Here is a 27,565-nt window from a genome sequence, read left to right as displayed (position 1 = left end):
GGAGCCTGGGCGGAATCTCAAGGGGGCCTCGAAAATTTTAACAGTATGGGGCCCTGAAATTCCTAGTGGCAGGCCTGGTCACTGCCGCATCACAGTGAATGGGCCGCAGTGCTAGACTCGCTAACTACATCTTTACTTAGGGTCGAATTAGAACTGACAAAATCAGCGCCCCCTTACACCGCAGGTTGTGTCTGGCATTGCAGCTCAGCTCTGTGGAAGTGAATGGGGCTTATGGCTATGTGCCCACATTGCGTTTTTTTAAGCGTTTTTGAAACGTTTGTGCTGGATCAGACGCTTCAGAAACGCTTAAAATAAGCTTCCCATTAATTTTGATGCATTTTGGCCTTTTTGTGCCAATTGATGCGTTTTTTCCGCATAGGAAACGCTTAGCGGCTAAAAACGCAGCATGCTCATTATTTTCCGCTTCAGTCTGCGTTTCTAGCAGACGTGCGGAAAAAAACGCATCAAAAACGCGCGGTTTTCTGTCAGTTATAAAACGCTTACGTGGGCACATAGCCTATATCACACACACCCAGAGGAGCAGTGCTGGAAGAGAGCAGCCATGTTACACTCCTCGCCTGCAGGATACTGTGTGGTGTCTGCAGTGAGGATCAATACCCCAGCAGTAATCCCCGGACACTCCGCACCCACCTGCTCTGCAGAATAAAGAATGAGCGCTCAGCGCCGGTTACAGAAGGGGCGTGGTTAATAGTGAGTAGGCGTGGCCTGTGACAATGAGCCCATTGATTAGAAGGAGCGCGCACGCGTGGTAGGATGTGGCCGCCGTACCAGACGGCTGTGCAGTAAACATTGCCGAGTCGGTATTGGTTTATCACTAGACGCGTTCGGTGCCGGCGCCTGTACCGCGTACTGTATAAGCGCTCAAGCACCGAGCAGAAAACAACACAAATCTCGCGATAGCTCCGCAAGGACGAGGCCAATCAGGTGTCAGCGCGGCGTTGTGCCCGGCGCTTGTCATTGCTGTCTGGAGCGCCTGTGTCTGTGTTATCTTCCCGCCCCCCGCCGCTCTCCGCCCCCCTGTCTGCTGCGCTCTGTCTCCCTCCCGCCCCGGGGCGCTCGTCACGTCCGGTAGCTGGAGGTTGTGGAGGAGGCCGCGGCCAAAATCGGGGCACCGGGGAGCCGAGAGACACAAAGAAGCCGCTGTGTGACCGAGGCCTCGGGCCTGAGACACAGGTGAGACGTGACCCAGGTGACAGCTCGTATTGGTCCTCAGCCGAACTTTGCCCCTCCTCCTGTGTGTTTACATCCTTCCTGTGTGTACATTGTGTGTATGGGAGCGAGTGATGCTGAGATCGGGTGTGCTGTGTATAATGTGTGTGTGAGATCGGGTGTGCTGTGTATAATGTGTGTGTGAGATCGGGTGTGCTGTGTATAATGTGTGTGTGAGATCGGGTGTGCTGTGTATAATGTGTGTGTGAGATCGGGTGTGCTGTGTATAATGTGTGTGTGAGATCGGGTGTGCTGTGTATAATATGTGTTTATGAGATCGGGTGTGCTGTGTATAGTGTGTGTGTATGAGATCGGGTGTGCTGTGTATAGTGTGTGTGTATGAGATCGGGTGTGCTGTGTATAGTGTGTGTGTGTATGAGATCGGGTGTGCTGTGTATAGTGTATGAGATCGGGTGTGCTGTGTATAGTGTGTGTGTATGAGATCGGGTGTGCTGTGTATAGTGTGTGTGTATGAGATCGGGTGTGCTGTGTATAGTGTGTGTGTATGAGATCGGGTGTGCTGTGTATAATGTGTGTGTATGAGATCGGGTGTGCTGTGTATAGTGTGTGTGTATGAGATCGGGTGTGCTGCGTATAGTGTGTGTGTATGAGATCGGGTGTGCTGTGTATAGTGTGTGTGAGATCGGGTGTGCTGTGTATAATATGTGTTTATGAGATCGGGTGTGCTGTGTATAGTGTGTGTGTATGAGATCGGGTGTGCTGTGTATAATGTGTGTGTGAGATCGGGTGTGCTGTGTATAATGTGTGTGTATGAGATCGGGTGCGCTGTGTATAGTGTGTGTGAGATCGGGTGTGCTGTGTATAAAATGTGTTTATGAGATCGGGTGTGCTGTGTATAGTGTGTGTGTATGAGATCGGGTGTGCTGCGTATAGTGTGTGTGTATGAGATCGGGTGTGCTGCGTATAGTGTGTGTGTATGAGATCGGGTGCGCTGTGTATAGTGTGTGTGTGAGATCGGGTGTGCTGTGTATAATATGTGTTTATGAGATCGGGTGTGCTGTGTATAGTGTGTGTGTATGAGATCGGGTGTGCTGTGTATAATGTGTGTGTATGAGATCGGGTGCGCTGTGTATAGTGTGTGTGAGATCGGGTGTGCTGTGTATAATATGTGTTTATGAGATCGGGTGTGCTGTGTATAGTGTGTGTGTGTATGAGATCGGGTGTGCTGTGTATAGTGTGTGTGTGTGTATGAGATCGGGTGTGCTGTGTATAGTGTGTGTGTGTATGAGATCGGGTGTGCTGTGTATAGTGTGTGTGTGTATGAGATCGGGTGTGCTGTGTATAGTGTGTGTGTGTATGAGATCGGGTGTGCTGTGTATAGTGTGTGTGTGTATGAGATCGGGTGTGCTGTGTATAGTGTGTGTGTATGAGATCGGGTGTGCTGTGTATAGTGTGTGTGTATGAGATCAGCTGTGTTGTGTATAATGTGTGTATGAGATCAGGTGTGCTGCGTATAATGTGTGTGTATGAGATCGGGTGTGCTGCGTATAATGTGTGTGTATGAGATCGGGTGTGCTGCGTATAATGTGTGTGTATGAGATCGGGTGTGCTGCGTATAATGTGTGTGTATGAGATCGGGTGTGCTGCGTATAATGTGTGTGTATGAGATCGGGTGTGCTGCGTATAATGTGTGTGTATGAGATCGGGTGTGCTGCGTATAATGTGTGTGTATGAGATCGGGTGTGCTGTGTATAATGTGTGTGTATGAGATCGGGTGTGCTGTGTATAATGTGTGTGTATGAGATCGGGTGTGCTGCGTATAATGTGTGTGTGAGATCGGGTGTGCTGCGTATAATGTGTGTGTATGAGATCGGGTGTGCTGCGTATAATGTGTGTGTATGAGATCGGGTGTGCTGTGTATAGTGTGTGTGTGTGTGTGTGTGTATGAGATCGGGTGTGCTGTGTATAATGTGTGTGTATGAGATCGGGTGTGCTGTGTATAGTGTGTGTGTATGAGATCGGGTGTGCTGTGTATAATGTGTGTGTGAGATCGGGTGTGCTGCGTATAATGTGTGTGTATGAGATCGGGTGTGCTGCGTATAATGTGTGTGTATGAGATCGGGTGTGCTGCGTATAGTGTGTGTGTGTGAGATCGGGTGTGCTGTGTATAGTGTGTGTGTGTGTATGAGATCGGGTGTGCTGTGTATAGTGTGTGTGTATGAGATCGGGTGTGCTGTGTATAGTGTGTGTGTATGAGATCGGGTGTGCTGTGTATAGTGTGTGTGTATGAGATCGGGTGTGCTGTGTATAGTGTGTGTGTATGAGATCGGGTGTGCTGTGTATAGTGTGTGTGTATGAGATCGGGTGTGCTGTGTATAGTGTGTGTATGAGATCGGGTGTGCTGTGTATAGTGTGTGTGTATGAGATCGGGTGTGCTGCGTATAGTGTGTGTGTATGAGATCGGGTGTGCTGCGTATAATGTGTGTGTGAGATCGGGTGTGCTGCGTATAATGTGTGTGTGAGATCGGGTGTGCTGTGTATAATGTGTGTGTATGAGATCGGGTGTGCTGTGTATAATGTGTGTGTGAGATCGGGTGTGCTGCGTATAATGTGTGTGTATGAGATCGGGTGTGCTGCGTATAATGTGTGTGTATGAGATCGGGTGTGCTGTGTATAGTGTGTGTGTGTGTGTGTGTATGAGATCGGGTGTGCTGTGTATAATGTGTGTGTATGAGATCGGGTGTGCTGTGTATAGTGTGTGTGTATGAGATCGGGTGTGCTGTGTATAATGTGTGTGTGAGATCGGGTGTGCTGCGTATAATGTGTGTGTATGAGATCGGGTGTGCTGCGTATAATGTGTGTGTATGAGATCGGGTGTGCTGCGTATAGTGTGTGTGTGTGAGATCGGGTGTGCTGTGTATAGTGTGTGTGTGTGTATGAGATCGGGTGTGCTGTGTATAGTGTGTGTGTATGAGATCGGGTGTGCTGTGTATAGTGTGTGTGTATGAGATCGGGTGTGCTGTGTATAGTGTGTGTGTATGAGATCGGGTGTGCTGTGTATAGTGTGTGTGTATGAGATCGGGTGTGCTGTGTATAGTGTGTGTGTATGAGATCGGGTGTGCTGTGTATAGTGTGTGTATGAGATCGGGTGTGCTGTGTATAGTGTGTGTATGAGATCGGGTGTGCTGCGTATAGTGTGTGTGTATGAGATCGGGTGTGCTGCGTATAATGTGTGTGTGAGATCGGGTGTGCTGCGTATAATGTGTGTGTGAGATCGGGTGTGCTGCGTATAATGTGTGTGTGTGAGATCGGGTGTGCTGTGTATAATGTGTGTGTGTGAGATCGGGTGTGCTGTGTATAGTGTGTGTGTGAGAGATCGGGTGTGCTGTGTATAATGTGTGTGTGAGATCGGGTGTGCTGCGTATAGTGTGTGTGTGTGAGATCGGGTGTGCTGCGTATAATGTGTGTGTGAGATCGGGTGTGCTGCGTATAATGTGTGTGTGTGTGAGATCGGGTGTGCTGCGTATAGTGTGTGTGTGTATGAGATCGGGTGTGCTGCGTATAGTGTGTGTATGAGATCGGGTGTGCTGCGTATAATGTGTGTGTGTGTATGAGATCGGGTGTGCTGCGTATAATGTGTGTGTGTGTGTGAGATCGGGTGCGCTGTGTATAATGTGTGTGTGAGATCGGGTGCGCTGTGTATAATGTGTGTGTGAGATCGGGTGCGCTGTGTATAATGTGTGTGTGAGATCGGGTGCGCTGTGTATAATGTGTGTGTGAGATCGGGTGCGCTGAGTATAATATGTGTGTGAGATCGGGTGCGCTGCGTATAATGTGTGTGTGAGATCGGGTGCGCTGCGTATAATGAGTGTGTGAGATCGGGTGTGCTGCGTATAATGTGTGTGTGAGATCGGGTGTGCTGTGTATAATGTGTGTGTATGAGATCGGGTGTGCTGTGTATAGTGTGTGTGTATGAGATCGGGTGTGCTGTGTATAGTGTGTGTGTATGAGATCGGGTGTGCTGTGTATAGTGTGTGTGTGTGTGAGATCGGGTGTGCTGTGTATAGTGTGTGTGTGAGATCGGGTGTGCTGTGTATAGTGTGTGTGTGTGTATGAGATCGGGTGTGCTGTGTATAGTGTGTGTGTATGAGATCGGGTGTGCTGTGTATAGTGTGTGTGTATGAGATCGGGTGTGCTGTGTATAATGTGTGTGTATGAGATCGGGTGTGCTGTGTATAATGTGTGTGTATGAGATCGGGTGTGCTGTGTATAGTGTGTGTGTATGAGATCGGGTGTGCTGTGTATAGTGTGTGTGTATGAGATCGGGTGTGCTGTGTATAATGTGTGTGTGAGATCGGGTGTGCTGCGTATAATGTGTGTGTATGAGATCGGGTGGGCTGTGTATAGTGTGTGTGTGTGTGAGATCGGGTGTGCTGTGTATAATGTGTGTGTGTGAGATCGGGTGTGCTGTGTATAGTGTGTGTGTGTGTGAGATCGGGTGTGCTGTGTATAATGTGTGTGTGAGATCGGGTGTGCTGTGTATAGTGTGTGTGTGTGTGAGATCGGGTGTGCTGCGTATAATGTGTGTGTGAGATCGGGTGTGCTGCGTATAATGTGTGTGTGTGTGAGATCGGGTGTGCTGCGTATAATGTGTGTGTGTGTGAGATCGGGTGTGCTGCGTATAGTGTGTGTGTGTATGAGATCGGGTGTGCTGCATATAGTGTGTGTGTGAGATCGGGTGTGCTGCGTATAATGTGTGTGTGTATGAGATCGGGTGTGCTGCGTATAATGTGTGTGTGTGTGTATGAGATCGGGTGCGCTGTGTATAATGTGTGTGTGAGATCGGGTGCGCTGTGTATAATGTGTGTGTGAGATCGGGTGCGCTGTGTATAATGTGTGTGTGAGATCGGGTGCGCTGTGTATAATGTGTGTGTGAGATCGGGTGCGCTGTGTATAATGTGTGTGTGAGATCGGGTGCGCTGTGTATAATGTGTGTGTGAGATCGGGTGTGCTTTGTATAATGTGTGTATGAAATCGGGTGTGCTGTGTTTAATGTGTGTGTATGAGATCGGGTGTGCTGTGTGTGTATGAGATCGGGTGTGCTGTGTATAATGTGTGTGTATGAGATCTGGTGTGCTGCGTATAATGTGTGTGTGTGTATGAGATCGGGTGTGCTGCGTATAATTTTTTGTATGAGATTGGGTGTGCTGCGTATAATGTGTGTATGAGATTGGGTGTGCTGTGTATAATATGTGTGTGTGTATGAGATCGGGTGTGCTGTGTATAGTGTGTGTGTATGAGATCAGCTGTGTTGTGTATAATGTGTGTATGAGATCGGGTGTGCTGTGTATAGTGTGTGTGTGTGTATGAGATCGGGTGTGCTGTGTATAGTGTGTGTGTGTATGAGATCGGGTGTGCTGTGTATAATGTGTGTGTATGAGATCGGGTGTGCTGCGTATATGTGTGTGTGTATGAGATCAGCTGTGTTGTGTATGAGATCGGGTGTGCTGTGTATAATGTGTGTGTATGAGATCGGGTGTGCTGTGTATAATGTGTGAGTATGAGATCGGGTGTGCTGTGTGTGTGTGTGTATGATATCAGCTGTGTATAATGTGTGTGTGAGATTGGGTGTGCTGTGTATAATGTGTGTGTGTATGAGATCGGGTGTGCTGTGTATAATGTGTGAGTATGAGATCGGGTGTGCTGTGTGTGTATGATATCAGCTGTGTATAATGTGTGTGTGTGAGATTGGGTGTGCTGTGTATAATGTGTGTATGAGATCGGGTGTGCTGTGTGTGTATGATATCAGCTGTGTATAATGTGTGTGTGAGATTGGGTGTGCTGTGTATAATGTGTGTGTGTATGAGATCGGGTGTGCTGTGTATAATGTGTGAGTATGAGATCGGGTGTGCTGTGTGTGTATGATATCAGCTGTGTATAATGTGTGTGTGTGAGATTGGGTGTGCTGTGTATAATGTGTGTGTATGAGATCGGGTGTGCTGTGTGTGTATGATATCAGCTGTGTATAATGTGTGTGTGAGATTGGGTGTGCTGTGTATAATGTGTGTGTGTGTATATGAGATCGGGTGTGCTGTGTATAATGTGTGTGTATGAGATCGGGTGTGCTGTGTATAATGTGTGTGTGTATGAGATCGGGTGTGCTGTGTATAATGTGTGTGTGTGTGTATGAGATCGGGTGTGCTGTGTATAATGTGTGTGTATGAGATCGGGTGTGCTGTGTATAATGTGTGTGTGTGTGTGTGTATGAGATCGGGTGTGCTGCGTATAATGTGTGTGTGTGTATGAGATTGGGTGTGCTGTGTATAATATGTGTGTATGAGATCGGGTGTGCTGTGTATAATGTGTGTGTGTATGAGATCGGGTGTGCTGCGTATAAAGTGTGTGTGTGTATGAGATCGGGTGTGCTGCGTATAGTGTGTGTGTGTATGAGATCGGGTGTGCTGCGTATAATGTGTGTGTATGAGATCGGGTGTGCTGCGTATAATGTGTGTGTATGAGATCGGGTGTGCTGCGTATAATGTGTGTGTGTGTGTATGAGATTGGGTGTGCTGTGTATAATGTGTGTGTATGAGATCGGGTGTGCTGTGTATAATGTGTGTGAGTATGAGATCGGGTGTGCTGTGTATAATGTGTGAGTATGAGATCGGGTGTGCTGTGTATAATGTGTGTGAGTATGAGATCGGGTGTGCTGTGTGTGTGTATGATATCAGCTGTGTATAATGTGTGTGTGAGATTGGGTGTGCTGTGTATAATGTGTGTGTGTATGAGATCGGGTGTGATGTGTATAATGTGTGTATGAGATCGGGTGTGCTGTGTATAATGTGTATGAGATCGGGTGTGCTGTGTATAGTGTGGTGCTGAGATCGAGTGTGTTTTGTATAATGTGTGTAAGATCGGGTCTGCTGTGTATGTGTGTGGTGCGGAGATCGGGTGTGCTGTGTATAGTGTGTGCGTGAGATCGGGTGTGCTGTGTATAGTGTGTGTGGTGCTGAGATCGAGGGTGCTGTGTATAATGTGTGTGTGTGTGAGATCGGGTGTGCTACGTATAATGTGTGTGAGTATGAGATCGGGTGTGCTGCGTATAATGTGTGTGAGTATGAGATCGGGTGTGCTGTGTGTATGAGATCGGGTGTGCTGTGTATAATGTGTGTGTGTGTATGAGATCGGATGTGATGTGTATAATGTGTGTATGAGATCGGGTGTTCTGTGTATAGTGTGGTGCTGAGATCGAGTGTGTTTTGTATAATGTGTGTGTGTGTGTGAGATCGGTTCTGCTGTGTGTGGTGCGGAGATCGGGTGTGCTGTGTATAGTGTGTGTGAGAGATCGGGTGTGCTGTGTATAGTGTGTGTGTGTGAGATCGGGTGTGCTGTGTGTAATGTGTGTGTGTGAGATCAGCTGTGTTGTGTATAATGTGTGTATGAGATCGGGTGTGCTGTGTATAATGTGTGTATGAGATCGGGTGTGCTGTGTATAATGTGTGTATGAGATCGGGTGTGCTTTGTATAATGTGTGTGTATGAGATCGGGTGTGCTGTGTATATTGTGTGTGGTGCGGAGATCGGGTGTGCTGTGTATAATGTGTGTGTGTGTATGAGATCGGGTGTGCTGTGTATAGTGTTTGTGTGTATGAGATCGGGTGTGTGTATGAGATCGGGTTTGCTGTGTATAATGTGTGTGTATGAGATCGGGTGTGCTGTGTATAGTGTGTGTATGAGATCGGGTGTGCTGTGTATAATGTGTGTGTGTGTGTATGAGATCGGGTGTGCTGTGTATAATGTGTGTATAGTGTGTGAGATCAGCTGTGTTGTGTATAATGTGTGTGTATGAGATCGGGTGTGCTGTGTATAATGTGTGTGGTGCTGAGAGCGGGTGTGCTGTGTATAATGTGTGTGGTGCTGAGAGCGGGTGTGCTGTGTATAGTGTGTGTATGAGATTGGGTTTGCTGTGTATAATGTGTGTGTATGAGATCGGGTGTGCTGTGTATAATGTGTGTGTATGAGATCGGGTGTGTTGTGTATAGTGTGTGTTTGTGTGTGTATGAGATCGGGTGTCCTGTGTATAGTTTGTGTGTGTATGAGATCGGGTGTGCTGTGTATAATGTGTGTGTGTGTGTGTGAGAGATCGGGTGTGCTGTGTATAATGTGTGTGTATGAGAGCGGGTGTGCTGTGTATAATGTGTGTGTGTGTGTATGAGAGCGGGTGTGCTGTGTATAATGTGTGTGTGTGTATGAGATCGGGTGTGCTGTGTATAGTGTGTGTTTGTGTTTGTATGAGATCGGGTGTGCTGTGTATAGTTTGTGTGTGTGTATGAGATCGGGTGTGCTGTGTATAATGTGTGTGTGAGATCGGGTGTGCTGTGTATAATGCGGGTGTGCTGTGTATAATGTGTGTGGTGCTGAGAGCGGCTGTGCTGTGTATAATGTGTGTGTGTGAGATCGGGTGTGCTGTGTATAATATGTGTGTGTGAGATCGGGTGTGCTGTGTATAATATGTGTGTGTGAGATCAGGTGTGCTGTGTATAGTGTGTGTGTGTGTGTGTGAAATCGGGTGTGCTGTGTATAATGTGTGTGTGAGATCAGGTGTGCTGTGTATAATATGTGTGTGTGTGAGATCGGGTGTGCTGTGTATAATATGTGTGTGTGAGATCGGGTGTGCTGTGTATAGTATGTGTGTGTGAGATCGGGTGTGCTGTGTATAGTGTGTGTGTGTGAGATCGGGTGTGCTGTGTATAATATGTGTGTGTGAGATCGGGTGTGCTGTGTATAGTATGTGTGTGTGAGATCAGGTGTGCTGTGTATAATATGTGTGTGTGTGAGATCAGGTGTGCTGTGTATAATATGTGTGTGTGTGAGATCGGGTGTGCTGTGTATAATATGTGTGTGTGAGATCGGGTGTGCTGTGTATAGTATGTGTGTGTGAGATCGGGTGTGCTGTGTATAGTGTGTGTGTGTGAGATCGGGTGTGCTGTGTATAGTGTGTGTGTGTGAGATCGGGTGTGCTGTGTATAGTGTGTGTGTGTGAGATCGGGTGTGCTGGGTATAGTGTGTGTGTGAGATCGGGTGTGCTTGGGTATAGTGTGTGAGATCGGGTGTGCTGTGTATAATGTGTGTGTGTGTGAGATCGGGTGTGCCGTGTATAATGTGTGTGTGTGTGAGATCGGGTGTGCCGTGTATAATGTGTGTGTGTGTGTGAGATCGGGTGTGCCGTGTATAATGTGTGTGTGTGTGTGTGAGATCGGGTGTGCTGTGTATAATGTGTGTGTGTGTGTGTGTGTGTGTGAGATCGGGTGTGCTGTATATAATGTGTGCGTGGTGCTGAGATCAGGTGGTTTTTGTCGTTTTGTTTTTCAGTGTGCTGGTCTGATTGTGAAAACAATTCTTAGTTTCTAATTAAATAGTTAAGTACGGACGGCATGCAGATAACATCTGATAACATCAGAAAACAAAATCTGTATATATAAAAAGGAGTGTATAAAGCCACGCCCACTCCGCATAGCCATGCCCACTCCACACGCAAAGCCCCGTATAATAAACATTATATATATATATATATATATATATATATATATATACACACACAGTTGTGGCCAAAAGTATTGCCACCCCTGCAATTTTGTCAGATAATACTCAGTTTCTTCCTGAAAATGATTGCAAACACAAATTATTTGGTATTATTATCTTCATTTAATTTGTCTTAAATGAAAAAACACAAAAAGAATTGTCCTAAAGCCAAATTGGATTTAATTCCACACCAAACATAAAAAAGAGGGTGGACAAAAGTATTGGCACTGTTCGAAAAATCATGTGATGCTTCTCTAATTTGTGTAATTAACAGCACCTGTAACTTACCTGTGGCACCTAACAGGTGTTGGTAATGACTAAATCACACTTGCAGCCAGTTGATATGGATTAAAGTTGACTCAACCCCTGTCCTGTGTCCTTGTGTGTACCACATTGAGCATGGAGAAAAGAAAGAAGACCAAAGAACTGTCTGAGGACTTGAGAAACCAAATTGTGAGGAAGCATGAGCAATCTCAAGGTTACAAGTCCATCTCCAAAGACCTGAATGTTCCTGTGTCTGCCGTGCGCAGTGTCATCAAGAAGTTTAAAGCCCATGGCACTGTGGCTAACCTCCCTAGATGTGGACGGAAAAGAAAAATTGACAAGAGATTTCAACGCAAGATTGTGCGGATGTTGGATAAAGAACCTCCACTTCCAAAGCATCCAAACAAGTTCAAGCTGCCCTGCAGTCCGAGGGTACAACAGTGTCAACCCGTACTATCCGTCGGCGTCTGAATGAAAAGGGACTGTATGGTAGGAGACCCAGGAAGACCCCACTTCTTACCCCGAGACATAAAAAAGCCAGGCTGGAGTTTGCCAAAACTTACCTGAAAAAGCCTAAAACGTTTTGGAAGAATGTTCTCTGGTCAGATGAGACAAAAGTAGAGCTTTTTGGGCAAAGGCATCAACATAGAGTTTACAGGAGAAAAAAAGAGGCAGTCAAAGAAAAGAACACGGTCCCTACAGTCAAACATGGCGGAGGTTCCCTGATATTTTGGGGTTGCTTTGCTGCCTCTGGCACTGGACTGCTTGACCGTGTGCATGGCATTATGAAGTCTGAAGACTACCAACAAATTTTGCAGCATAATGTAGGGCCCAGTGTGAGAAAGCTGGGTCTCCCTCAGAGGTCATGGGTCTTCCAGCAGGACAATGACCCAAAACACACTTCAAAAAGCACTAGTAAATGGTTTGAGAGAAAGCACTGGAGACTTCTAAGGTGGCCAGCAATGAGTCCAGACCTGAATCCCATAGAACACCTGTGGAGAGATCTAAAAATGGAAGCTTGGAGAAGGCACCCTTCAAATATCAGGGACCTGGAGCAGTTTGCCAAAGAAGAATGGTCTAAAATTCCAGCAGAGCATTGTAAGAAACTCATTGATGGTTACCGGAAGCGGTTGGTCGCAGTTATTTTGGCTAAAGGTTGTGCAACCAAGTATTAGGCTGAGGGTGCCAATACTTTTGTCTGGCCCATTTTTGGAGTTTTGTGTGAAATGATCAATGTTTTGCTTTTTGCTTCATTCTCTTTTGTGTTTTATTCATTTAAGACAAATTAAATGAAGATAATAATACCAAAGAATTTGTGTTTGCAATCATTTTCAGGAAGAAACTGAGTATTATCTGACAGAATTGCAGGGGTGTCAATACTTTTGGCCACAACTGTGTGTGTGTGTATATATATATATATATATATATATATATATATATATATACATACATACATACATACACACACAGCTCTGGCAAAAGACCACTTTCAAATGTTCAGTTTGTCTGATTTTTCTCTTTATAGCTATATTTTTGAGTAAAATGTAAATTGCTCTTCTAGTCTATAAACTTCTGACATGTCTCCGAATTTCCAAGCAATTTTCTATTTTTTTCTGACAAAGAAAAATGGTCAAAATAATAATAAAAAAAAAACCCAGTGCTTTCCAACCTCCAATAATTCAAAGAAAACAAGTTCATAATCATTTAGAAACATCAATACTAATGGTTTAACTCAGGAAGAGTTCAGAAATCAATATTTTGTGAAATATCCATGATTTATAAAAACAGCTTTCATGTGTCCTGGCATGCTTTCCACCAGTCTCTCACACTGCTCCTGGCACAAAAATGTAAGCAGTTCTTTGTTTGTTGGCTTGTGACTATCCATCATCCTCTTTATTACATTCCAGAGGTTTTCAGTGGGGTTCAGGTCTGGAGAATGAGCTGCCCATGACAGGGATTTGATGTGGTGGTCTCTTAATTTTTGCCAGAGCTGTATATGTGTGTTTAATATATCTATATACAATATTTTTCATAGGCACATTTTCTTGACCACAACAGGTTACACTGCCTGTGTTGCCCATATCAACCAATCACTAAGCATCTTTCATTTCACCAGATCTATTGAAAAGAAGCTGAGCTGTGATTGGTTGCTATGAGCAATAGTTTTCCCACTCCACAACACCTCAGCAGACACTGACTGGGTGGGAGAAATCTAGCATTCCCAGGAACATAGGCTCCCAGCCATTCTCTGCTCCCCCAGAAAGGAGCAGAGCGCTCATGACAGAAATGAATCATCTCCTCTATTACTGCCAGGCTCTATTGTTACTGGCGTAGAAAATCGCACCATCAGCGGCCGCACACAGAGCCACACTGCCAGGTTATATAACAGCACATCTCCAGGGACTTCCTGCTCAGTGGCTTGGGACTATGGGATGGAGGATGTGTGATTGGTATATGGGCACGGGACTATGGGATGGAGGATGTGTGATTGGTATATGGGCACAGGACTATGGGATGGAGGATGTGTGATTGGTATATGGGCATGGGACTATACGATGGAAAATATTGGGCAATTGTTACCACCCACCTTTCGTGTCTACCTCTTTCCTCATAGACTGTAAGCTTGCGAGCAGGGCCCTCATTCCTCTTGGTATTTGTTATAATCTATGTGATTATTGTTATGCTGTAATGTCTATTGTCTGTACAAATCCCCTTTGAAATGTAAAGTGCTGCGGAATATGTCGGCGCTATAGAAATCAAATGTATTATTATAATATGTATGATGGGTATATGGGCACTAGACTATGGGATAGAGGATGTATGATGGGCATGGGACTATACGATGGAGGATGTATCATGGGTATATGGGCACTGGACTATGGGATTGAGGATGTATGATGGGTATATGGGCACTAGACTATGGGATAGAGGATGTATGATGGGCATGGGACTATACGATGGAGGATGTATGATGGGTATATGGGCACTGGACTATGGGATAGAGGACGTATGATGGGTATATGGGCACTGGACTATGGGGTGATATGGGCACTGGACTATGGGATGGAGGATGTGTCATGGTTATATGGGCACGGGACAATGGGATGGAGGATTTGTATAATAGGTATATTGGCACTGGACTATGGGATGGAGGATTTGTATGATGGGTATATTGGCACTAGACTATGGGATAGAGGATGTATGATGGGTATATGGGCACTAGACTATGGGATAGAGGATGTATGATGGGCATGGGACTATACGATGGAGGATGTATGATGGGTATATGGGCACTGGACTATGGGATAGAGGACGTATGATGGGTATATGGGCACTGGACTATGGGGTGATATGGGCACTGGACTATGGGATGGAGGATGTGTCATGGTTATATGGGCACAGGACAATGGGATGGAGGATTTGTATAATAGGTATATTGGCACTGGACTATGGGATGGAGGATTTGTATGATGGGTATATTGGCACTGGACTATGGGACAGAAAATGTGTGATCGGTATATGGGCACTGGACTATGGGATAGAGGATGTGTGATGGGTATATGGGCCTATTGGATGGAGGATATGTATGATGGGTATATGGGCACTGGACTATGGGAGCAAGGATGTGTGGGTATATGGTACTATGGGATGGAGGATATGTATTTTACTTGTATAGCGCTATTCATTATTATTATTATTATTATTATTATTAATTTATATAGCACCATTGATTCCATGGTGCTGTACATAAGAAGGGGTTACATACGAATACAGATATCACTTACAGTAAAAAAAACTAACAATCACAGACTGATATAGAGGGGAGGGAGGACCCTGCCCTTTGGGGCTTACATGCTTCGGGCTTAATTCCACAGCGCTTCATTATTGTATGATGGGCATATGGGCACTGGACTATGCGATAGAGGATTTATGATGGGTATATGGGCACTGGAATGTGGGGTGGAGGATATGTATGATGGGTATATGGCCACGGAACTATGGGATGGAGGATGTGTGATGGGTATATGGGCATGGAACTATGGGATGGAGGATGTGTGATGGGTATATGGGCATGTAACTATGGGATGGAGGATGTGTGATGGGTATGCGGGCACTGGACTATGGGATGGAGGATATGTATGTTGGGTATATGGGCATGGGACTATGGGATGGAGGCCCTTTGGGGCTTATATGCATCAGGCTTAATTCCACAGCGCTTTACATACATTATTGTATGATGGGCATATAGGCACTGGACTATGCGAAAGAGGATTTATGATGGATATAGGGGCACTGGAATGTGGGATGGAGGATAAGTATGATAGGAATATGGGCATGGGACTATGGGTGTCATGATCCATGCGGGATCATGACAGATATAAAGCACAGGTAACCTTTTTTTTTTCCCAAGCTGTGCTTAGGTGGATTTTTGCCCCCGGTGGTCATTAGGATTATTGCACTGTGGTGTCGTCTGTTCTAAGTTTCTCCCCGGTGGTGGTGAGCGTCATTGCACTCTGGTTTCTTAGTTAAGTGCACATGATTATAATGCAGTTGTGATTGCTCTGGCTCTGCTGTAAAAGAGTCACAGGTGTTGCAATCAGTGTTGGTGATAGTGTTCATTTCAACCATCCTTGGTGGAGGAAGGAGCTGGAGAGCAGCTCTGACAGAGCCTGGTGTGAAATGAGTCTTAGGGGATTTCCTTAGCTCTGACAGAGCTTGGTGGCAGCGATTCTGGAGGAGAGCTGCATGCTTGTGGTGGACTCTGTTGTCAGGAGTAAAGCTAAGTGGTGTTTCCCTGTTTGTGTTATTCCTTATTGTGTATTAGTGCAGCGGTGGGGCCAGTGCCTGCGCCACCCAGCTACCTAGCAAGGGATAGGTGTAGGGTGTGCTAGGGCGACAGGTTTGTGATCGGCGCCCGGTGCGGAACCGGCATAGGGAACGCTAGGAGCGTTAGGGACACTGACTCAGGGGAGTGCAGGAGGTCTCCACGACCCCTGTCCCTATCGCAGGGCCCACCGTTGTAACTGTTTCCCTACCCCTTGTCTTGTTGCTTTAGTTACCGGCCCGCGAGCCGTATCGCACAGGACAGTATCGCGTGCCGCGTCCTGTTGATTTAGTTACCGGCCTGCTGGTCGCGTCACACAGGATGGGTCCACGTGACAATGGGATGGAGGATATGTATGTTGGGTATATGGGCGCTGGACTATGGGATGGAGGATAATCATAATTTGTTATAACTAACCACAGTTAGTTACTATTCCCGGGCAATGCCGGGCTCTTCAGCTAAAATATATTTTTATTGGTATATGGTCTCCCATCCTGCTATGTGCTGCACCCCTAATCCCTATCCTGGTATGTATGGTACCCTCACCCCCCAATCTTGGTATGCATGGCACCCCCCTTATCCCTATCGTGGTATACATGGCACCCCCCTCATCCCTATCGTGGTATACATGGCACCCCCCTCATCCCTATCGTGGCATGCATGGTCCCCTCACCCACCTATCCTGGTATGCATGGTCCCCTCACCCCCCTATCCTGGTATGCATGGTCCCCTCACCCCCCAATCCTGGTATGCAAGGTCCCCCCTCATCCCTATTGTAGGATGTATGGTACTCCCTCACTCGCCAATCCTGGTATGCATGGTCCCCTCATCCCCAATCCTGGTATATATAGTACCCTTCATCCCCCTATCCTGGTATGCATTGCCCCCCTATCCTGGTATGCATGGTCCTCTCACCCCCCTATCTTGGTATGCATGGTCCCCTCACCACCCAATCCTGGTATGCATGGTCCCCTCACCCCCCCCCCCCCAATCCTGGTATGCATGGTCCCCTCACCCCCCTATCCTAATATGCATGGTCCCCTCACCCCCCAATCCTGGTATGCATGGTCCCCTCCCCCCCCCCCCCTATCCTGGTATGCATGGTCCCCCCCCCCCCTATCCTGGTATGCATGGTCCCCTCACTCCCCCTATCCTGGTGTGCATGGTCCTCTCACCTCCCCCCCCCCAATCCTGGTATGCATGGTCCTCTCACCTCCCCCCCCCCAATCCTGGTATGCATGGTCCTCTCACCCCCCCCCCCCCCAATCCTGGTATGCATGGTCCTCTCACCCCCCCCCCCCCAATCCTGGTATGCATGGTCCTCTCACCCCCCAATCCTGGTATGCATGGTCCTCTCACCCCCCCCCCCAATCCTGGTATGCATGGTCCTCTCACCCCCCCCCCCCAATCCTGGTATGCATGGTCCTCTCACCCCCCCAATCCTGGTATGCATGGTCCTCTCACCCCCCCAATCCTGGTATGCATGGTCCTCTCACCCCCCCAATCCTGGTATGCATGGTCCTCTCACCCCCCTATCCTGGTATGCATGGTCCTCTCACCCCCCTATCCTGGTATTCATGGTCCCCTCACCCCCCTATCCTGGAATGCATGGTCCTCTCGCCCCCCCAATCCTGGTATGCATGGTCCTCTCACCCCCCTATCCTGGTATGCATGGTCCTCTCACCCCCCTATCCTGGTATTCATGGTCCCCTCACCCCCCTATCCTGGAATGCATGGTCCCCTCGCCCCCCTATCCTGGTATGCATGGTCCTCTCACCCCCCCAATCCTGGTATGCATGGTCCTCTCACCCCCCCTATCCTGGTATGCATGGTCCTCTCACCCCCCTATCCTGGTATTCATGGTCCCCTCACCCCCCTATCCTGGAATGCATGGTCCCCTCGCCCCCCTATCCTGGTATTCATGGTCCCCTCACCCCCCTATCCTGGAATGCATGGTCCCCTCGCCCCCCTATCCTGGTATGCATGGTCCCCTCACCACCCTATCCTGGTATTCATGGTCCCCTCGCCCCCCTATCCTGGTATGCATGGTCCTCTCACCCCCCTATCCTGGTATTCATGGTCCCCTCACCCCCCTATCCTGGTATGCATGGTCCCCTCACCCCCCTATCCTGGTATTCATGGTCCCCTCACCCCCCTATCCTGGAATGCATGGTCCCCTCGCCCCCCTATCCTGGTATGCATGGTCCCCTCACCACCCAATCCTGATATGAATGGTCCCCTTCACCCCTATTAAACTGCACACATTAAAAAAAACAAACATTTATACTAACCTTTCTTCCCTGTGTCCAGCGCTGTCCTGTTCTGGGCGTGTTGTGGTGCTGGACTGTGCGCCTACGCAGTCTTCGCTTTCTGCCGCCATGTTCTTGAAGACACACTGCAGTGTGTCTTCAAGGAAATGGCGGCGGTAAGCTCGGACTGCGTAGGCGCACAGTCCAGCCACAACCCGCCCTCTCCTGACGTCACATGGCGCAAGACCCCCGTGGCAACAGCAACACTGGCTCGGTAAGGTGTTGCAGAGATCGCGGTATGCGTACAGTGCTTACGCATACCACGATCTTTTGGGGGGGATGCGTCACTCTGTGTGGAGCAAGACTGCGCAGGCGTGTCGCGCTTGCGCAGTCTATAGAGGCTTCAGACAGAGTGACGCTTAGCCCGTTATATTATAGATATATATATTTATTTGAGTGTCAATCCAGCCGTCCCAACCTTGTACTCCTGTATGATTTGTTTACACCTTAGGATGGTTCCCTCTTCATTTCCCGCACTATTCTCTGCACCCCACAAGAACATACAAGTTATGTAGATGTAGTCAGGATCATTGTAAATGATCTGTGTAAATCAAACACTAATATTGTTGTAGCCTAAGGGAGATGCATGTACCGTATTTTTTTAATTTAAGCTAAAAATGTTTTTTTGTAATTCGGCCTCTTTCACACTTCTGTCTTTTTGTTTCAGTCACAATCCGTCAAAGTGTTGAAAAAAAACGGAACTTGTGCAGATTGTTAAAAACTGATGCACCGGATCCGTTTTTTTGACGGATCCGTCGAAGCAGGAGTTGTAGGAATTTTAAAGGAACAGAATTCAAGAGAGAGAGAGAATTTTTTTTATGTGCCAGAATGGCTGTGGGGGTTAAGTAAAATGAAAAGAATTTGTTCCGGGCATGCACAGTTTGAAAAAATGGAATCCAGTGACGAATTCCGTCTTTTGACGGACAGTGACGGATCCTGCGCCCATAGGCTTCCATTCTAGCCAACGACGGACGGCGCAGGATCCGTCGCCGTCTGTCTTTTCGACACGGACAAAAAACGTTGCAAAGTCCGTCTTCTCAAGACGACTGACACTAAAATTCCGACGGATCCATCAAATGACGGATGAAACGGACGGCCATCCGTCACAATCTGTCGCTAATGAAACGCTATGAGAAAAAAAATGGATTCCGCAAAAGAAACCGCAGGATCCGTTTTTGTCTAAAAATGGCAGATTTCTACTGATGTCAAAAGACTGAAGTGTGAATGAGGCTTAAGAGGTTTAATTTAATATGTTAATCGGTTTGTTTTCTACAGCCTGTGTGAATCATAGTACTTAGCTGTACTGAACCATCTTTTTGGATGATTTAGGACCAAATTAAAAATGAACTGTGATTTGGTTATAAATCAAGTTAAGAGTTCAGAAGAAAATAAGAAAAGATTATGTTCCCACTTAGCAGAAAAGGTAGCGGATAGGACATAGTACATGATTTTTAGAATTCTCATGCACACGATGCAAAAAAATGTTCACAGCCTAAACTGACAAGCTGCAGCTTTGAGATCCACGGCATGTCAGTTTATGCTGTGGATGCCAGTGTGAATTTGACCCTTTGCAACACAGAGGGTGGTGACGTGCGCTTCTCTAGCTCTTTTGCAATGATATCCGTTGTCGTAAATCCTGTTGTACATATCGCTGTCTTATCTCCTCTGATGATGGAGGTTCACAGTGGAGATGCTACATGGTAACATAGCATAGGATTTCCAGACATCACGGACTGATTCTCAGATAACTCAGTTGGCTATGTACTGTGATACACAGAGGCTGAAGAACCCAGTTATACATTTCTAGAAAAAAAACGGTCTAATGCTTTTATCCTTAAGTTTCTACATTAGCGATATGAAGTGTGCGTCCCTTGCATGTAGTGCAGGTGTCAGCTATTGCTGCAGATACAATCCTGCCCATGGCCACCGTAACCTTTTATTATCAGAGCAGTTTCAGTGCGGCCAGTTTAGCAAAGCTATGCGAAATGTATTAATGGTGTGTCTGAGCTTAATTCTACTAAAGGTGGAAACCCCCTTTAAGCACAAATCATTTTGAACAAAAAAAAGTAGTTTGACGTGATGTAATATATATATACTAGCTGAAGAGCCTGGGCATAGTAACTAACTGTGGTTAGTTATAACAAATTATAATTATCCTCCATCCCATAGTCCCGTGCCCATATACCCATCATACATATCCACGATCCCATAGGCCCGTGCCCATATACCCATCATACATATTCTCCATCCCATAGTCCCATGCCCATATACCCATCATACATATCCTCCATCCCATAGTCCAGTGCCCATATACCCATCATACATATCCTCCATCCCATAGTCCCATGCCCATATACCCATCACACATCCTCCATCCCATAGTCCAGTGCCCATATACCCATTACACATCCTCCATCCCATAGTCCCGTGCCCATATACCCATCATACATATTCTCCATCCCATAGTCCCATGCCCATATACCCATCATACATTTTCGCCATCCCATAGTCGAGTGCCCATATACCCATCATACATATCCTCCATCCCATAGTCCATGCCCATATACCCATCACACATCCTTCATCTCATAGTCCCGTGCCCATATACCCATCATATATATCCTCCATCCCATAGTCGAGTGCCCATATACCCATCACACATCCTTCATCTCATAGTCCCATGCCCATATACCCATCATACATATCCTCCATCCCATAGTCCATGCCCATATACCCATCACACATCCTTCATCTCATAGTCCCATGCCCATATACCCATCATACATATCCTCCATCCCATAGTCGAGTGCCCATATACCCATCACACATCCTTCATCTCATAGTCCCATGCCCATATACCCATCATACATATCCTCCATCCCATAATCCCGTGCCCATAAACCATCATACATATCCTCCATCTCATAGTCCCATGCCCATATACCCATCATACATCCTCCATCCCATAGTCCCGTGCCCATATACCCATCATACATTTTCTCCATCCCATAGTCGAGTGCCCATATACCCATCACACATCCTTCATCTCATAGTCCAATGCCCATATACCCATCATAGATATCCTCCATCCCATAATCCCGTGCCCATAAACCATCATACATATCCTCTATCCCATAGTCCCGTGCCCATATACCCATCATACATATCCTCCATCCCATAGTCCAGTGCCCATACACCCATCACACATCCTCCATCCCATAGTCAACCATTATGACATCATAATGAGCGGCGGGGCTTGCAACCTATGATGACATCAGCGTCGCCATGGCAACCATTGTGACATCATAATGAGGGGCGGGGCTTGATACGCACACACTGTTTCCCCATTATGTAGATAGGGGCATTATGACATCATAATGAGGGGCGGGGCTTGGCGAGCACACACTTTTTCCCCAGTATGTAGATAGGGGCAAAATTGTTTGGTGAATTGGAACGCGCAGGGTTAAAATTTCGCCTCACAACATAGCTTAGGACGCTCTCGGGGTCCAGACCTGTGACTGTGCCAAATTTTGTGGCTGTAGCTGCGACGGTGCGGATGCCTATCCCAGACATACACACACACACATACATACATACATACATACACACTTTGAGCTTTATATATATATCAATTAGGTTAAAATTTATCATCAAAAATTAGTAAAAATAAGTTTAACATAAAAACCAGAGTTATAGGACACTTTCTGGTGACTGTGTCACTGCGATAATCTCATTGCCTTATGACCAGTGGAGGTCAGGTCTCTGGGACAGATACTGGAGCCAGGTCATCAGTGTTAACGGAAAAAGCTTCGCCTGGCCTGCACCACCATGGAATATGCAAGTGTATATACCAAAACTCCTGAGGTCACCGCACCTCTGTCATTTACATTGGTCATAAGGCGATGGGATATCGCAGTGACACATAGTCACCAGAAATGTCCTATAACTCTGGTTTTTATGTTAAACTTATATTTAAGAATTTTTGATGATAGATTTTAACCCAATCGATATAGCTAGATCTAAATAAAAAAACTAATCCAGAAATCTAGTAATTTTCATTCATGTCTTTATATTTAGCTGACCCTTCCTATTCTGTAAAGATCACCTTTCAGTTGCCAACTCCTTATCCTAGCAGGCAGGATTGCGATGAAGTGTATCCTCTATATATAGATCAGACAGGATATCGCTGTTCACAATGGGTGATCTCACCGCTCACATCCTTCCCCTGCACAATGACCTCTGCACAGGTCATAGAGCATGCCTAGAAAACTCTCCTCTAGAAGTCGGACTATTGCTGCGAGTGGCACATATCACTGCTGTGAAGCAGATCTTTAAATTTTGATAACATTAGCTTCGTCAAGCAAAATGGGGTGCAATCCTCGTAATTCTTACAGTATAGCTGATGGATTCCTGCTATGTGAATCTTTGTTATTGCGTGCATTTGTCAAATACATGATGTACGCTTGGTTTCTTAGGTAATGACAGCTGTCAATTCTTCCCTTTTGTCATTGCGGTGCCTGGAAATTTCCAAAATGGCGAATTCTTAAGTTTACATATAATTTCTATGGGCTTGAACAAATGCTCTCTTTTTCTTAATGGTTATATTTGGGCTGGATAAGCTGATCAATAGGACTATGATCTTCAATCCTTTACTTGGGATTCTATTAGATGGAAATGAGACAGTAGACAAACTGAAGCCATCAGTAAAAAGTGCGTTTTGCATAAATTGCACAGAGCTATTGTTTTCTCAATGAGGATCTTTCACCAGTTTTAGCAACTGGCCACATCTTGGACAATTGCTGCAGAGCTGAGTAAAAAAAAAAAATAGGGGGTTTATTTTTTAAGCTATTAGCTAGTAAAGTTTAGGTTATAATTTATGATTAGATTAGGCAAGGGGGCTGTACTGGAGATTTGCTAAACTTCTTCCTCTGCATGACATTGACCAATCATAAGCCGGTAGCAAAATACAGGGGGAAAAAAAGAGAAACAATGCTCTAAGATTTTCTTGGGGTGTGTTTTGTGTTAGCCCTTTAATGATAGACAGCTTTGATCTATATAGAGGACAGCAAAGGGTAATGTGAGTACAACACTTTCACCTCCTGTCACACTGTCTGGGGGAGGGGGATTACAGCAGGACTGACATTACTGTGAGAGGGGAGCTGAGTCTGTTAGAGATGTTTGTAATGGCATAGCTCAGTTCTACCCCGCCCCCCCTCCACACTGACTACTATGGTATAAAAGCTGAAAGTATTTGTAATTATAATCAGCTCTGCTATATTCCTCCTACCATTCTGACTGCAGAGAGATGGAAAAAGAAAATATTTCGGCTCTGCAGCCACTGTTCCATGATGTGGTCTTTTTTAACATGCTCATACTCGTAAACTGGAGCAAGTGGTGCTTCTTTCTAATTTCCTTTGTCGTTTTTCCTGTGACCCCCTTTTTTAATTTAATCCTAGACAACCCCTTTTAACTAGGTGGTTTTTCTAATTATATAGTTATTAGACTAAAGGCTCCTATACACATTAGATGAAAGTGGGTTGAACCTGCCAAGTTCTCCTTTCCCTCCATGGTGAAAACTCATGAACGATTGACCAAGTCGAGCATTCATGTATGGGGGAGTCGTAGAGGAAGCTGTCTGCCGCATCCATCTCGTATGGTCTGCTGGATTGTGCTGAAAAGGCTTTGATGCGTATCTGTCTAAAAGCTGTCCTTTGATGGAAGGATGACCCGAGGTGCAGACCAACTGTCAACTGTGCTAAATGAGCCAGTTTTATTTTTGTTTGATCGCTTTGGCTTTGATACAGTATTGAGAAGCAAGGTGATCCCCATATGTCTGCGGTTTAATTATTTGGGCTGATAGACTTACTAAGTCACAAGTCTACAAGCCAATCTAGTATAATCAATATATTGCCTTGTTCCCGGACTCGGTAGGGCATGGTACCGTTATTTTGTGATAACGGAAAACTTATCACATAAGTCAGAAGGTCATAAAAAGGGACAGCGCTTTGGTTGGAGTTATACATGTGAAAATGCATCCATACACTTTTTTCTCCTTTTTTATGTGTGATGGTGCCATTATTTGGGTTCTGCATTGTGCAAACTGCTTGTTCTACACAACAGGAAGTAAGAAAGCCACCGTCTACTTCCCAGGAAGTGGTGACCAACACAACTGTTGCTCTAAATTATAGGCTTTCCAGCACTATGGTAGGTCCTCAATATCTGATCGATGGTGGTCCAGAAGTCCCACAATTGGCTGCTTCCAGCTCGGGCCGATGTAAAGAGTGTATGTAGTGGAACACCACCACACTGTTCGTTGTCCACTGCCGGATCGGAGGATCCTCTCTTTTAGGAGAAGAGGAGAAGATCTGCAGTACATGATGATGGAGCTGGTTTGTACACTATTAACACACACTATTAACATCTGGGTGAATGTCGGAACCCAACGATCAGTATCATAGGACTGGAAAAAAAAATCTTTGATAACCCTGTAATAAAATTAGGGCACAGGATATGAACTATTCAGTGTATGCATTTGATGGCTACATGAATATATTACAGTTCTATTTGAAATAATAATCTTACTATAAAGCAAATATTGTAGGGTAAGATGGAAAATGTAGTCAGAAGATGTCCATGTTTAATGTGTGTGTGCCAAAGGAAAATGGATTCATGAGCCCCAGTATTGATTAGGACTACGTTGAGTGATTTAATTGTTTGTACTGCGCAATATGATATGTTGTCACTATACAGTATCATCGTCGGGATATTAAACGCGCTGATCAGCCATTAGCTTATGAACAAATGAGACGTTTGATCGCCTAACCGGAGAGCTAATAAGAATAGTGGTGGTGATTGTAATTGTGTCTTGTGTGCTCTCTCTGGATGAATGCTTACATGATGCATGCACATGGAATACAGTCATGTACTGACTTTGTATTTCTTTCTTTTAGCGCCATGGATTTTCCTGGACACTTTGAACAGACATTTCAGCAGCTCAATTTCCAGCGTCTCCAGGGTCAGCTCTGTGACTGTGTGATAGTAGTGGGCACAAGACACTTTAAAGCTCATCGATCGGTGCTGGCTGCCTGCAGTACTCATTTCCGCGCTCTGTTTACTGTGGCAGAGGGTGACCAGAGTATGAACATGATCCAGCTGGACAGCGAGGTGGTGACATCTGAAGCCTTTGCTGCCCTGATTGATATGATGTATACATCCACTCTTATGCTTGGAGAGAGTAACGTGATGGATATCCTTCTGGCAGCATCTCACCTCCACCTGAATTCCGTAGTGAAAGCATGCAAGCACTATCTGACTACAAGGACACTGCCTATATCTTCTCCCAATGAGAGATCTCAGGAGCAAAGTGCAAGGATGCAGAGGTCTTTCATGCTTCAGCAACTGGGCTTGAGCATTGTTAGCTCTGCCTTAAATTCCAGTCAAGGTAATGAAGATCAGTCACAGCAGCAACAGAGTTCAGCAAGTTCATCAGGGAGAAACGGTATGGTTGAGCAGAGGGCTACGTTTCCAATCAGAAGGCTTCATAAAAGAAAGCAGACCTCTGAAGAGAGGGCTCGGCAGCGCATGAGGACCTCCATTGAAGAATGCCTCATAACAGATGTTACCAATGAAGGTATACAATCGATGGTTAATTCTCGTGAAGAATACTTTTCTCCTGATTCAATGAAAATGACAGACCACATGAAATCTGATTCCACAGCTGACAACCAGGATGGCGCTATCATATTTGATCAGTCATACAGTAACCAAGAAGACACACAAGTGCCCAGTCAGTCTGACAATGGTGGGGAAAATATTATTTCAATGGCATCCCAGTCAACGTCAATAGAAACCGGCTATGGGCAGGAGTCGTCTTGTGAAAAAACGATATATACTTCTGAGACTCATGACATCACAATAGATGAAAAAGACCACATGAGAGTTATTGTCAAATCTGAGCCTTTGAGCTCCCCAGAACCTCAAGATGAGGTCAGTGATGTCACATCCCAAGCAGAAGGAAGCGAACCTGTTGAAGTAGAGGGTGTTGCAAGTGGTGAAAAGATTGAACTTAGCCCAGAAAGCAGTGATCGTAGTTTCTCTGACCCTCAGTCTAGTACCGATAGGGTGGGAGATATCCATATTTTAGATGTCACTGCCACCTTGGAGCACAAATCCTCTTTTAGTATTTCAAATTTTCTGAACAAGAACAGAAACGGAAACCTCAGCTTAAGTCAGAACAGCGATGATAACATTCCCAATACAACCAGTGATTGTCGAATGGATGGAGAGGTGTCCTACCTTGTCAGCCCCGAGTCTGGACCCAGTGGTCATTCTTCTAACGTTATGTCTCACATGGATAATCCTTTTGGTGATGGCCCAGATTCTCATTTTGCTCGCCCTATGCAGGATGTCATGACTATGCCATGTGTTCAGTCCTCTAACTACCGTGGAAATGATCCATTTGGAATGGAATTCCCAAGATCTGGATTAGGACTTCACTCTATGTCAAGGTCTATAATGGGAAATGTTAGGGGCCGCGCTTTTAACTTTCCAAATTATCGGCGAATTGCCCCCAAAATGCCTATTGTTACATCAGTTCGGAGCACTCAACTACAGGATAATCCTTCCAATTCGCAACTTATGTTGAATGGGTCAAATTCGTCTTATGAAAATGGGAACACTTCTCAACAGGGTCCACCACAGTTGACACGGGCTTCTGCCGATGTTCTCTCCAAGTGCAAGAAAGCGCTCTCTGAGCATAATGTGCTGGTGGTAGAGGGTGCTCGCAAATATGCCTGTAAAATATGTTGTAAAACCTTCCTGACTTTAACAGACTGTAAAAAGCACATCCGTGTACATACTGGCGAGAAACCGTATGCCTGCCTGAAATGTGGGAAACGCTTTAGTCAATCCAGCCATTTATATAAGCATTCCAAAACTACTTGCCTAAGATGGCAAAACACGACGTTGCTTTAACTTTAGCACTACTTCTCCAAAAATTTCCAAGACCAATCAATATCATGTTGTAATGTAGCAGCATTTCCTTGTACTTAAGTAGAAAGACTCAGCGTGTGTTGTGAATGAACAAGCTAATGACTTTTGGATGAAGTATATGGTCTTGGAAGGGGGAAATGCTTTCAGATAGATATTTAACCTCAATGTTCTGAGGTACAAGTACTTCATTTGTTTATGTATGTTTTATGTCCAATGATAACTGAATACTAACATACTGTTTTACCAGGCGTTTCTGTACAACTGTGTAAACACAATGCAGTAACTTGCATTTTTATTCCTATTTGGTAAGTATTGTTTCCTACCTTCAATTAAATTATTGAAAAGAAAAGTTTTTCAATGGAAAACAATAGTTAAATCTTGCCAATAAAGGATCTCCATCGCCA

General features: G+C 45.7%; 1 protein-coding gene across 1 annotated transcript; it reads left to right on the top strand.

Moving 5' to 3' along the window:
* The first annotated feature begins 775 nt into the window (after positions 1-775).
* Positions 776-27,565, top strand: ZBTB5 (zinc finger and BTB domain containing 5). Its single transcript, XM_073549666.1, has 2 exons — positions 776-1,194; positions 25,121-27,565. Exon 2 carries the CDS (start codon positions 25,125-25,127, stop codon positions 27,141-27,143), a length of 2,019 nt encoding a protein of 672 aa, XP_073405767.1. The 5' UTR covers positions 776-1,194; positions 25,121-25,124; the 3' UTR covers positions 27,144-27,565.

This window comes from Dendrobates tinctorius, unplaced genomic scaffold (assembly GCF_039654945.1).
Source record: "Dendrobates tinctorius isolate UK_male_01 unplaced genomic scaffold, ASM3965494v1 ptg000160l, whole genome shotgun sequence".
NCBI classification, from domain to species: Eukaryota; Metazoa; Chordata; class Amphibia; order Anura; family Dendrobatidae; genus Dendrobates; species Dendrobates tinctorius.
This window is presented reverse-complemented; position numbering and strand designations above follow the sequence as displayed.